Raw genomic sequence first — 13,295 nt, forward strand, 5'->3', positions numbered from 1 at the left:
CAGGGCATGGCAAAGTCACAGAACAAGGCAAATACCCACATTCAGTGGGGCTGCCCACTTCCCAAGAGCAGAAATGCAGGTCCGCAGATATGGTCACATGCACATCTTATCTAGTTGTCTGCATTCCCAGCTCGAGCTCTTCAGTTCATGGCTGGACAAACGGAGTGGAAATGACTAAGAGGTATGTGACACTTCCTCTCCTCTGCTGTTCTGTCCCTGCTAATGTACTCCTGTGTTCTATGAAACAGTCATTGAATAAAGTGACTGAAGAGAAAAAGCTCATGGGTCGGCCTCTTCTCTAGCGTAACTCTGCAGAGTGCAACGGAACTGCACCAGTGGGGACTCTGCCCCACCGTGCTGAGTGTGCAAGCTTTACGCAAACAGGGCAGACAAGGGAGCAAGAACCTACAAAGGAGAAATTCAATCCACCCTTACGCAATCTCATCCATGATAAGAGAGATCATTAAGTGTGCTTCAAAGGCAAGAGAATAAAATTTTGCCTAGGAAATCTGGATCCTGTGATGGAATCCAGGTTTCGTTATTTCATTTTCACTTCACCATTCAAAGGAAGCAGAAACTAGGACAAACAACAGCTACAGTATTTATCTCTTTGGTAACATCTGTAACAGAGTCTCTAAGCGATGGGTACATCTTAACAGTAATCATCATAAAAGCCCAATAAGATCCTGTTAGAAGTTTCAGAGATTGAAAAAAATGGGGCATGAACTGGGAAAATAGCTTGCCCGTAATTAAACGGGGCCTATGGGAGGGTGAGAAAGACTGCACAGGAACCAGATCCCTCAGATTCCTGCTCTGGACATGCAGCAGCGCCTCAGTGAAAACAGATCCCAGATATACAAGCTGAATCAATAACCTCTTCGTACAGACAGAAGGTCTGGAGTGCATTTTAGGGTATTTCTTTAAGGCAAAAATGGGTGAATACTAGCTGAGGAGACAGGCAGGCTTGGCAAATAGTCCGAACGTGGACCAAATATTTTCACAGTCAAGTGGCTCTGTGGGTCAGTTTAAAGAGGATTTGAATCCCAACACTTCTGTTCACATACTACTTTTAAATCTGGCTCAGGTAAGCTGTAGCCTTTCTATGACAAAAACGCACCTGTTGTGTAAAATGCCTTTCATTTTGTTTAGTTCCTTATAAAGTCTCACATTCAAAGTTAGTTTCCAAAACCAGTTCTCCCCTTATATTGCAAAAAGACTCAGCTGATATAGCAGGGGCTGAAGCAGCAGCAGAGAACCCAGCCACTCCTTCCAGCTGAAGACACTGTTTCCTCAGAAGAGGCCGCAGACAGTCTTGATGCAGAACAGCAAGACTTGCATTGACACATTTTGTATTTTACCTGTTCTTTGTCTTGAGTAACAGCATAACCTAGTGACCCAGTCAGCATGCAGACCAGCAAAACAATGAACAGGAAGTCCTGTATATCTCTGAAATTTCCAACGTCATAAAACAAGAACATTGAATGAAAAGTTTGTCCAAAGTGATCTAACATTAATGCTACCATGAAGCGCTGTTTCAGGGTTGAAATATGAAATACCAGCCTGAAAACCTACCTATGCAGAGGCATAAAACTGCACTTTAAAAAGTATCCACTACTGAGTCACCCACATACAGTTGTCACTAAAGCAGCTTGCATGGAGCATATTAGAAATGTGCATCCTCCTTAAATTTCTGGAATGACAACCAACTAGCTGCACATAGTCTCCCCAGATGAAAGACTGTCCATAGCTGCTAATGGAAGGCTGCGGTAATCTTGAAGTCCGCCACAAAAGGATTATGCAACTGAAGCCTGCAAAGGAATGGGAGAAGAATAAGCTTTCTTCCAAACCAGTGATGGCATCCACCATAAGTAAAGAGTTTTTGGAAGTGGATCTCAAATAACTGTCAGACCATGGATCCAATTCCAGAAAGTACAAAGGCAGGAATTAATGAATCAGTAAGAAACAACCTGACAAGAACCACTCCTGCCTTGGTTTTGTGTGGTGCAGACCATAGGCTGGTTAAAGAACTCTTCTGTCATTATACTGCTTGTATAGGTGCTCTGTAAAGGGTTAAATTCCGATCTTACTCAGTGACTGCATCCTTTCAGCTGAGATAAATGGACTCCCAGGCAAAAGGACCACTGGGAAATACATATGCCATGCTGTGACAACAACATGCCTCCAACTAAGAGGACAGCTTGAGGTCAGCTTTCACTTCCTCAGCTTTCTGCTTCTCTTGCTTTCTTGTCACCGCTGCTAAAATTGGTTCAAGGGCACTTGGGACTTTTAGTAGAAAAGATTTTTCTCCTTGCATCAAAACCCAAAAGGTTTAATATTTACTATGACCATGCAAAAGTAGAATCTGAATGTGAACTGGAAATTACTGTTATCTGAGTACCAATACTGCAGAGCTGAGAAAATAAAAGTCCAGATTTCCTGCTTAAGGGCACATCTCCATTCTGCCAGCTGCTGCAACAAAAAGCACACAGTTTATCATGCTTGAAAGCTGCACAAACACCCATCAGGGAAGAGAAATTACTCTCCTCTAAACAGACTTTTTGGTTGGAGAAAAAGAGATTTGAGAAGAGTTTTCTGGCTCCATCAAGAACCACTACTCCTTGTTTTACCTTTAGGAGCAAGGAGGCAAGCTGCAATTTTAACCGGAGAACAACTATTAACATTAGTCTGACCTAACAACTGATTTTTCTTTAAAACCTCATCCCTATTCAACTGTAGTATGACAGAGATTTCATTAATTCGGGATTGTTTTCCTGAACTGACTAAGAAAAAGCTGCCCCTAAATGTCATTTCAAGTGATCAACTTCACCTGAGGGGTCTAGGGACAAGGGAAGACACCAAAATCAGTCTGATAATAATACTCAGCCTTTTGGGCTTTTCCTCTTCCAAGTGCTTTGCAAAGAAAAAGCCTCACCACATCCTTGTGAGGTAGGTCAGTAACTATTATTATATTCCCTTAATACAGATATGGAATCTGAGGCAGAGAAGTTACTTTCCTGAAGGCCACTACAAGAGTCTGTCTCATAGATGGAACCGGGAGACAAGATTCCTTCGCTCTCACAGATTTCCCTTTCTCTCTCGTATCTCTCCACTTCCCCATACAAGTCTTAATGGAGAAACGAGCAACGGAGAAAAGGGCTACAGCGCCGTGTTTCTGACAAATAGCAGGACTCTTAGTACCACGCCACATACTCCAAAAAGGATTATTAAATACAGAAGTACCTTAGAATTAATGGCAAAATGACTGCACACATTATAAAGAAGCCAACATACAATACAAACCTAGCTTAATAAATAAAGACATGCAGCTGCAGTTGTGACTGTGCTGAGGGGTCCTCAGCTCAGTAAGGTCCCAGGTGCCAATGGGTAAGCCCACGTCACTCCTGTGACTCTACTGCCACGCCGACGAGTGCATGCCTGATAGTGCGACCATGGAGTTTATAGCCATCCTGAGTCACCAGCGCTATCGTGCCTGGCTGCATTCCCTCGGCTGGTACATGGCAGACTATTTCATGGTCATACGGATCATATTTGCCACCAACAGGGTTCATCTTCTGAAGGCCATGTTTGGCAAACACACTTTGCAATTTGGCCTCTATAAGAGAGAGGCCTTCACAGATTTTCTTCAGGGTTGGATTTGGATTACTAGGCTCCGCTTCTTCTGCGGCACTCTCGGCAGTCTTCTCCAAGATATCTGCTACCTCCACAAGGTCCCTGCAGAAACTCTGGATCCCTAGAGGCACAAAGAAATGTAAAAAAAAAAAACCAAAGTAAATGAAGTGCAGTTTACAGAACATACAGAGCTACAGTACCAATGACAGGCACAAAGTCACAGCAGTTTGAAGACACTTTTAAAGCTGCTAATTCCTTTGCACTGTTACTTTAGTGAGAGCAGACAGTGTCTTCTGTATCCTGTAGCTAAAGCTTGAGTGTTACATGGGTAGTAATCTAAAGACTCCCCAGCTCAAGGTATATGCAGGAAAGGTACAACTATGCACATCAACATATCTCTCTCTCTCTAGTATATCTGACAAAGCAGAGCATTAGTATTTCACTCCAAAACGTTATTGCAACTAAGACTTGTTGTTTAGGACACTGTTCCACACCCTCTCATACAGTCTTACGGGCGTAAATGTTTTTCCAAGCAACTCACACAAATGCCCATGCACATAGGAACAAACACAACGGGGGGAAGTAAAAATAATACATGACCATTCAAAAGTATGTCGACAATTTTCTTCGTAAGTTAAAACTACCATGGAAGGACTGGACAAAATGGTCCCTGAGTTGGTCATGAAAAGTCATGCAGTCCTTTTCATTAGAAAAATGGGTTTAGACTGTATACACTTCCAGAAGGTGTATTACACAGCGCAGAAATTTCAGGAGAACCAGCCTCCCTTCATTTACATAGATGCCATAACTAACTTACTGGAAAGACATTAGGAAAGCAGGGAAAGAGAAACAATAGGTGTTGTCTATAGTTGTACATACATGTTTAAACATGCACAGAATGAAGCAGCATGAAGGAGAAGCAACAAAGGAGCAGACAGAAGCAGACCTATTACCAACCATTTCATAGAATCACAGAATCATTTAGGTTGGCAAAGACCTTTAGACCATTGAGTCCAACCATTAACCCAGCACTGCCAAGTCCACCACTAAACCATGGGCTTAAGTGCTGCATCTACGTATCTTTTAAATACCTCCAGGGATGGTGACTCAACTGCTTCCCTGGGCAGCCTGTTCTAATGCTTAACAGCTCTCCCAGTGAAGAAGTTTTTCCTAATATCCAATCTAAACCTCCCCAGCGCAACTTGAGGCCATTTCCTCTTGTCCTATCACTGGTTACCTGAGAAAAGAGACTGACTCCCACCTTGCTACAACCTCCTTTCAGGTATTCCTCTTGCACCAGAGTCTGTTTTAATGCTCTACAGACCCCCATGACTCATTCCATGAGCAACTTCTAATCAAGAACCTGATTTTTCTTCAGATCTGAAGCATACTACATATAAAATTCAAAAAGCTCAACCCCCACTCCCCAAAACCAATGGTGCTGATTATCCCAGAATTCAGCAGTCATTTTATAGCACAAGTAGAGCAGTAAGAAAAATACAACAGCTCTAATTTCAAAACTACTAGAATTAACCAACAAAAAACCTTTTGAGATTCATGTATTGTGGAGAGCAAGTTTCTCATTCTCAGAGATGGTGCTGACAGAGTGGAATGATTAAACAGCAGTTTCTTCCCTCTTCACCTGCCTCTGTTGCCAAAGCTACAAATTCAGCTCACTTCACTGATGCTAAAATATTTCTTACAGAAATTTTAAGCAATATCTGATTGACAACCTTTTTCCTAGGCAGGATCTACCTCCTAAAAGCTAGAGCAGAAGCAAAGAGGCTGTTAATATAGTAAAGGAGATCACAACCTGATGACACAGCTGAGAGTATGAGATACATCCTGCCAGAGCCAATTCTCAGCATACAGAAGAGCCTGCAATTTCAGCCAAACTACACTCAGTTGCACTGGCCTATTTTAATTTTTTTTTTTTTAAAAAAAAAAAAAAAAGTACAAAACCCTCACTGAGCTAAACCTGATAGGACATAGCTGGACATACAGAAAAAATAGTGAGCAAGCCCAGACACCAAGATTTCAGGCCACACATCATGCCAGACTTTACAATGAATGAGGGCAGGACCCAGGGGGAGAGAAAAGCTGTTGATCAGCATTTTATGCTCAGGCAGGCAGGCCACTGCAATCAACATTGCTTTGCCTCACTTTGCTTACCAAAGAGCTTGGCATCTTCCACAAACTTCTGTGTTCTCCTCCGGACCTTCTCAGAATCTGCCAAGGCTTTCCGGTATCGCTCCTGTAACCACAATAGCAAGGGGAGACATCAAACGAGGAGATAAAACCCATCTCCTGACAGCTGGCAGTCTCTTAGAAACACTTTATAAAGAGCCCACTTCATGTCAGAAGGCTGGGCTGGGCTCTTGCATTTTCATTACAGGCAAACCGAATTCTCTCTCCTACTGATTAATCAAGCACAGCTGCAACTCCCTCAAAAGACCCAAGTGAAGGCCAGAAGCATTCAAGGCACAGCTCAATTGAACACCGCATTGTCAGGCTGCTGCTTTTTGCATGACTCATTGCAGCTATTGAGACACTCCTTTCTCTAGCAGGCAAGCTGGTGGTCTCAGCAACAGATCTGCAACTGCCTGATTTATCGTTTGGTGCAGTAATATTCTCAGGGTGATTACCGTCAGAATTGCCTGGTGCTGCGGTATTTAATCCTCTCCTTAATCACATCTATTCTTCGAAGTCCCTATGACATGATCCCTACCATTTCCACCACATCACTGTCACTAAAGAGGACTTTCCTCCCTGGACAATCTGGATCCAGTGTGACACAACGTGTGATGATAATCAGGGTGAAGCTACTGCCATTCCCTCTGTACAATGCAATGAAAGAATTGACCAGACCATCTTCAATGTACAGTGCTGCCTGCCAGGATCATACTGTCAGTGTCTTGCTCCTAGGTGCTACTGACAGGTGGTGTTCCTGGGGAAGGCAGACTGTACTTTCACACTGCACCCTCTCACACTTAGAGCACATTGCATAGCACATCTGCATAGCACAGCAGTGCTGTGTGCGTGTCATAGGGCTTACAGAAAAACCTAGGGCTGAAAGACAGACCAAGTCAAGGGGACTGAACAAAAGATACCATGATGCCACCAGCAGCATACTCACAGTTAAATCCTGGACTTGTTCTTCCAATTTGATGGTTTTGTGCTCTAAGGCACAGTCAGAAAGGGGATGCCTGGGCTCATCACGGGGATCTTCTGGGCCACACTCGTCTCCTGTACTTCTCTGCTGAGCTGCAGTGCTGAAAACACAGGGGGACTCCCTGAAATACAAACTAGTGATAAAGAAGGAAAGTTAAGTAACAACAGGCCAACAAGAATTCTAGTTTAGTATCATTACTAAAAGCAGGCTCTCTTAAAAAAGCTACACAGGATTCTCAATAAAATTGCAGCTCTTTTCAGAAAATATGGACAACTAGTACAGAAAGACAGACAGATGTTTTGAAAAAATGTTTTATTTTAGACTTACATGTCACTGCAGAGGCTGTATACCACTTCTCTGACATACCTTGAAAAGACTCAGATTTTCACAGGAACACAAGTTGTGGGTTGCATTTTTGCTGACCTCCCAGTACAGGTGGTCAATACTGAATGACAAACTTCGGAAACATTTTTGCAAGGTAGTCTTAAAAAGGAGGCAGGTAGTATAAAGATGGTTTTACAGTTATTTAAAAACCCCTACATGTTCTGAGCAAAATTCTGTAAGATTTGCAAGCCCATGGCACTTAAGCTAGCCAGGCAGAGCCTAGCCTGCTACCTAAGATGGTGCAGAGATCACAGAAGGGAAAGCCACACCATGGAATGGCTGTGGATTTCTGTGGAGCAATTCAACAAGCAAGGAAAGACATATACATCTCAAACTGCTGGCTAACGGAGGATCCAATTCTCAGATGCTCTGACCCATTTGTTCTCCTGCGTGCAAACAGACATAGTAGTTGGTATATTCAGTTTTCCTCCTATTTAGTCAAGAGGAGGAGAGCTTGAACCTTTTGCCAACCAGTTCTACTTACAAAGTAGCAATCGCTAGACTCCTGCCCAGTTTTCATGTCTACTGCTAAGTTTTCATGTCTAAGAAACCAATGAGAACTGTCAAGAGACATGACCAAGTGCTGTGCACCCCAAATATTCTGCAGCCTTCTGCCAGGACCTTCACAGCTCTATTAGATGTATTTGGAAAAGGGACTGAACATTGTCCCTAATATTCTGCAACAGTTGTAAGCAGTTCAAATGTTTTTATCTCTACTGGCAATGAAAGAGTCCCAAAGGCAAAAAACCCAAACCAAGCCCAAGCTTCAAGTGCTGAAGCCTACCCTATTTCAATGACTTCTTCATCCCAAGTATGCTTTTCAACTAAAAAGCACACTTCCCCGTGTTTGGTGTTGATACAGCAGGTGGAGCTCACCCAGGAGGCTGACTCCACAACTTGCAGATGAAATGATGAAACAACCAAAGAGTCAGATATAATTGGATTGAGCTAAACACCACCTAGGTGCTTAGCAGCCTGTTCTATACTGTAACAATCTCACAGGTTTCCCAAAGACTAGATAACAGAAGCCTGCCTGAAAACCATTTGGTCAGAAGATTATCAAAACCAGCATGCTAGACACTTTGAAAAGTAGAGAAAACATTTTTCAGTTCATTCTGTTCTTTTCCAGAAAGCCCTTCACCTGCAGTAACAATGCTGTCACTCCAAGAGCAAAACCAAGCATTTTCACTCCCCCTCCTACTCCACTTGCTTTTACGAACCCACTCCTGCCAACATGAGGCTAAAGCCTCAGCCTACCTCCCTCTCCAGGAACAGTCTGCAGAAGAAAGTTCAATTTACTTCCAAACCAGCTCAATTTAGGAAACATTTTAGTATATACTTAAGAAGGGAGGGTGTCTCCTTTTTTTGGGAACACCTGGGCTCTTCCTCTGAGTAGGTCTTTCAACATCCCCTTTCATACAGGGGTTTTGCATATACTAAGTGCACATCTACCAAGCGAAACACAGCATGGCACAGAAATCACTGCACTGGCACTGACTCAAATTTCTGTCTTCATATAGCACAATTCAACACCGCACAGAGCTGCTAATTTAGGCTCCAGAATCGATACAGCTGAGCTCACATTACCAAGCCTGCACCATTAAGCTTTCTTCCTTTTCAGCACGGCTTTACTGCTCGGGTACAATGTTGCAGAAGTGCACAGCATTTGTTTCTGGGTCTCTCAAATAGGTCATGAGATCTAAGTGTTGGTTCAGCAGTTCAGGAAGCTAAGCTTACAGCAGCAACTGGAAGGGACAGGTTTGCTCCCCTTATTCCAGTACTGTGAGGAATAAAGGTTCAGGAGTTAAACCAGCTGAAAACTAACCCTACAAACAAAAAGGCTTTTCCGGCTGTATCCCTGAATAGGTTTGCTGACAGATCAGATGAGAGCAAGTGCCAGTACAAAAGAGAAGACAAACACATGAAGCCTGGTGAGATGTGGGAGGGAGAATATGGGGAAGGGGTGTCCCCCTTTGAGTGGCAACCAGGGCTGAGACTGGCTCAGCTCTATGACCAAAGCACAGCTGAAGATATTTATAGCAGCCCAAAGACCATCAAGCATCTCCTACCACTCTGTGCTCAGCAGCCCAATTTTCCCTCATTTTATTTTTAATACAAGGTTGCTAAACATCCTACAACATTAATGGCAAACTTCCTTCTCCTACCTGAAGACATTTGCATATGCAATTTGTTCATTAAGTGGGTACTTAAAACATGATCTGTATGTCAAACCACTCCTTTTTGACACATTACATGCCAAATAGAAGCCTGAACGCTTCTGCTGCATACACTTGCTCTAGAATAGGATGTTCCTCACATTGGTCTTCAAAGAACCAGACGAGGGGTGGTCACTAGGCTCTTTTCAAAAAGCTGCCCAGCCACTGCACTTCTGGGTTCCAGGAAACCCAACACAGAAGAAAACTCCATATTTTATCCCTGGCTGCAGAGAGATCTGTTTGGGGCACAAGAGCCCATCTTGAATGATTTTTAAGATGCTTGTCACACTCATTTTGTTGACTGGTTTTTCAGTTATAGAAAGTAGACTAAACCAGAGGTGAGGACAGAGAAGGATCCCCTCCACCAAGTTTTCAAAATCGGTCTGTGAAGCTTTAAACAACTGCAAAGCCTTCTTTGTAAATAAAAGGTGTGTCCATGGTAAGCACCAGCTACAAGCTTTGTCCTTCACTGTCTTGCGTTTCATTTAAGGAGCTGCAGGGATGGAAATTAGCCATGCTTCAGATCAGCCAAAAAACCTGAAATGCAGCTGAGAAAGCAGTCTTGCTAGGTACTTCACAGGTTAGACTCCTGTGTCTTAAACTACACAAATGAGTTAACTCTTTTGCATCCAAGAGCAAAAGTTAGTGAGTCATTCTCCTCTGCAAGTGATTTACACTCAACGAATGGGTGTGTTTCGGTGTGTAGGAGGAGAAGGGAATGCACGAGCTGGTGCCTCAGCTACAGGGACCTGCCTACGTGAAGCAGAGAGCTGCCTGCATGGACTCCTTTCTCCAGCTTGTGAAACCAAGTCACAGAACACTTCCTCGTGCAGTGAAATGCCCTGGGTATCAGATGCCGTTCAGATGAGACTGCCTTAAAAGCTGTAGGCAAGAAACAAGAACCACAGACCGACTCCAAAGGGAATTTTTCAGAAAGACTATTATGCAGAATTGAAAATGCCGCTCAATTTACTTGTTCCTTCAGGATGAAAGAAACACATGACTAAAAAGGGCAAGTGCTATTTATGGTCTGTCCACTGCACTGTGCTCCATCTTCTAAAACCAGTCTTGATCACAGCTGCCCTAAAAATAGGCAGAAATCCCACTGGAGGAAGTTGACACATCCTGAAGTGAGAGACACGTGGAAGCCCCAGACTGTGTGAAGGACTTATCCAAGTAATCTGGTGATACAGAAAGATTTACAGAGTGATGTCACAGAAAGGCAAATAGAGAGACGTAGCAGAGAAGTTGACTGAAGCCATATGGTTTAAGCCAATTACTCTTAATTAATTTAATGATGAGAACAGGACTCTGGCCAGAACAATAGTATCACCTCTTTCTGGAGCACAGGCACGATACAAGGACATCCCAAACTGACTCTGTCACTTTCCCTCTGAACACACGGCCCCTACCCCACCTCTCCTAAAACACTCCTTCCTCCTCCTCCCAAATCAGCATAACAAAACATGCAAATGCTGAGACACACGGAAACATCTGCGTTAGTGTTTTAGCTTTGGATGAGTGTGCTTTGGATGGAAATCTCCTAATTATGCCCCATTACTTCACTCTGTTTAATCAGGGAGTGATACCAGAGATTAATACTATGTGGATTCCTCTTCCATGAAACCTGAGAAAAAGCTTGTGCAGGGCACCTTAAAGGGGGATGGCTGTAAACTGGGCGGTAGGCTCTCAGACCGCAGCGAGCCCAGGCTAAGAAGCCCCTGAGATATGCAGCACCGGTGTCTGGGCCCCACCACCCATCGCTTTGCTGTACAGAGCTGCTTCTGCTGGGTGACACAGGCACAGCCGCAGAGAACTGGCGTACAGAGGAGTTTCGCACTGACGGCAAGTTCTGATGATCTTCCAAGAAGGAAGCCTGCTCAGCTCCCATCAGTCACCCATTTCAAACCTGGTGCACACCTTGAGAGGGGCAAAGCAGCTTTCACACATATAAGAGCAAGAGCTTTCAGACACAAGACTTTACATTTAGTCCCAAACACAGTTGCTTCTATTATGTGTTGTAGATTGATTTTACCACATTTTAAGTGGTCTTTTCAGGCTTTTTTCCCCACCCAGGGAAGAAAAAAACCTCTCTAGAATAAGCTAACATGCATTTTGACTGTTTTTCTTTTCACCTGCCCACATTTCACTCACATAACCAAAGCACTTGTTATGGGTTTCCCTTTTATAAGCCATGTTCCACAACATTCAAAAATACGACTGTACGCTGTTTTACTGTCTAAATATGGAGACAATTAAATGGACCCTCCCTCCTCGACCATCCAAAACATGCTGAAGGTACAGATGCTACATCACTACCAAAAATAAAACCTGAGGAGCACATTAGAGATACAGTCCATGAATAAACGGTTCAGATGGGCAAGAAGGGATACAGAAACCACTCGTGGGTATGCGTTAACGGCAGGAAGCAACCTCACAACGTGACTTACTGACCGCAGAAACGCTTTTCCCTAAAAATTAAAATGAGTTTTTCCTCAAAACGTCACTTTTCCAGGAAACAGCTTGCTTATGGAGAGCCTATTTCTGTTCCAGGCCTTCCGAGAAGCGAAGGTCTGGCAGCGTGCCCCCCAACCGAGGGGTAAAGCAGAGGCCTCCGGCGGGGACAGCGCCCTCCCAGCGGAGCCCCGCGCCGGCCCACACCCCCGCGGGCGCCTCGGACCCCGGCCCGCCGCGGCGGGCCCTCAGGCCGGGCCCGGGGCGCTGCCACGTCTCGCTGCGAGCCCGCCACAGGAGGGGAGGGGTCAGCGCCGCGGCCGGTAACGGCTGAAGGAGAGGGACGCCACAGTCCCCCTCCCGCCCCCGGCCCGCCTCACGTACCTGCCGCGCCGCGCCGCGCCGCCGAGGGGGAGCACGGTCCCGAAGCGCCGCAGGGAGCGGGCGGCCATCGCCCCGCAGACCGACGGGCTGACTGACGGAGGCGCGCGGCGCGCCGGCACCGCCCGCCAACTACAGCTCCCAGCAGCCCCTGCGCGGACTACGAGTCCCGGCAGGCAGCGCGGCTGCCCCGGCCGGCCCGGCGCCTGGGGCGCTGGCGGAGCGGGCTGCGCCCCTTGTGCGATTAAGACTCGGAGAGGCCGGGGCCAGCAGGCCGGCCTGAGGTGGAAGGCACGGTGTTTCTTACCTCGTGGTGGAAAAGCGTTAAAAAAACCCTAAACCCTTGGCGTAGTGTGCCTTTGAGCGCTGCCTCCACAGGGGGCCTGCAGGAAGGGTTGGAGGGACTCTGTTAGGGGCTGTAGTGACAGGACAAGGGGCAATGGTTTTAAACTGAAACAGGGTAGATTTAGATTAGGTATGAGGAAAAAATTCTTCACTGTGAGGGTGGTGAGGCTGCCCAGAGCAGCTGTTGGTGCCCTATCCCTGGGATGCTCCAGGCCAGGCTGGACGGCGCTCTGAGTGACTTGCCCTGGTGGAAGGTGTCCCTGCCCGTGGCGGGGGGTGGGGGTGGGGGGTGGGAACCAGATGGTCTTCAACATCCCTTCCAACCCAAACCATTCTATGATTCTTTGGCGTGCTTCCACAGGCTGTGGTGCTCTAGCTCCATTCCTCCCTGCTGTGGGCATAGGCTCCTCATTTCTTTAGTGAGAGAAGTGATGCTTTGAAGAGAAGGTTTTTACCGCTTTTCAAAGTGAAACAGGATGGTGTGGCTCCTGGTCCCAGAGGGGACAAGAGCAATGACAATCAGCACAGGGAAGCTGCTGCCGAGAAGAGGACAAGCACTGTTGGGGAATGGAGCTTTCCAGCACCTCATCCCTGGGAGCTGGGGAGCCCCTCCAGCCTGGGTAGTAGGCAGCTAAGCTCACAGCTCTGAGCTAGCTGCCATCACTAACCCAGTGTATGAGATTCACCCAGCCTGCCTGCCCTGGCAGCCACTG

The 13,295-nt window shown here is 45.7% G+C and overlaps 1 protein-coding gene across 2 annotated transcripts; it reads right to left on the bottom strand.

Moving 5' to 3' along the window:
• Nucleotides 1–588: 588 nt before the first annotated feature.
• Nucleotides 589–13,230, bottom strand: GRPEL2 (GrpE like 2, mitochondrial). Of its 2 annotated transcripts, XR_008748421.1 has the most exons (5): nucleotides 12,241–13,230; nucleotides 6,767–6,935; nucleotides 5,803–5,884; nucleotides 3,301–3,751; nucleotides 589–1,808 (listed from the first exon to the last, which is right to left on the bottom strand). XR_008748421.1 is itself a non-coding variant. In XM_055812157.1 (4 exons), exons 1-4 carry the CDS (start codon nucleotides 12,306–12,308, stop codon nucleotides 3,396–3,398), a joined length of 675 nt encoding a protein of 224 aa, XP_055668132.1. In that variant the 5' UTR covers nucleotides 12,309–13,230; the 3' UTR covers nucleotides 589–3,395. The 2 variants fall into 2 exon arrangements, 1 of the variants encoding a protein (XP_055668132.1); XM_055812157.1 differs by having other exon boundaries at nucleotides 589–3,751.
• Between the last annotated feature and the right edge of the window lie 65 nt (nucleotides 13,231–13,295).

The sequence above is a fragment of the Falco peregrinus genome, chromosome 8 (genome assembly GCF_023634155.1).
Source record: "Falco peregrinus isolate bFalPer1 chromosome 8, bFalPer1.pri, whole genome shotgun sequence".
In the NCBI taxonomy this organism is placed as follows: Eukaryota; Metazoa; Chordata; class Aves; order Falconiformes; family Falconidae; genus Falco; species Falco peregrinus.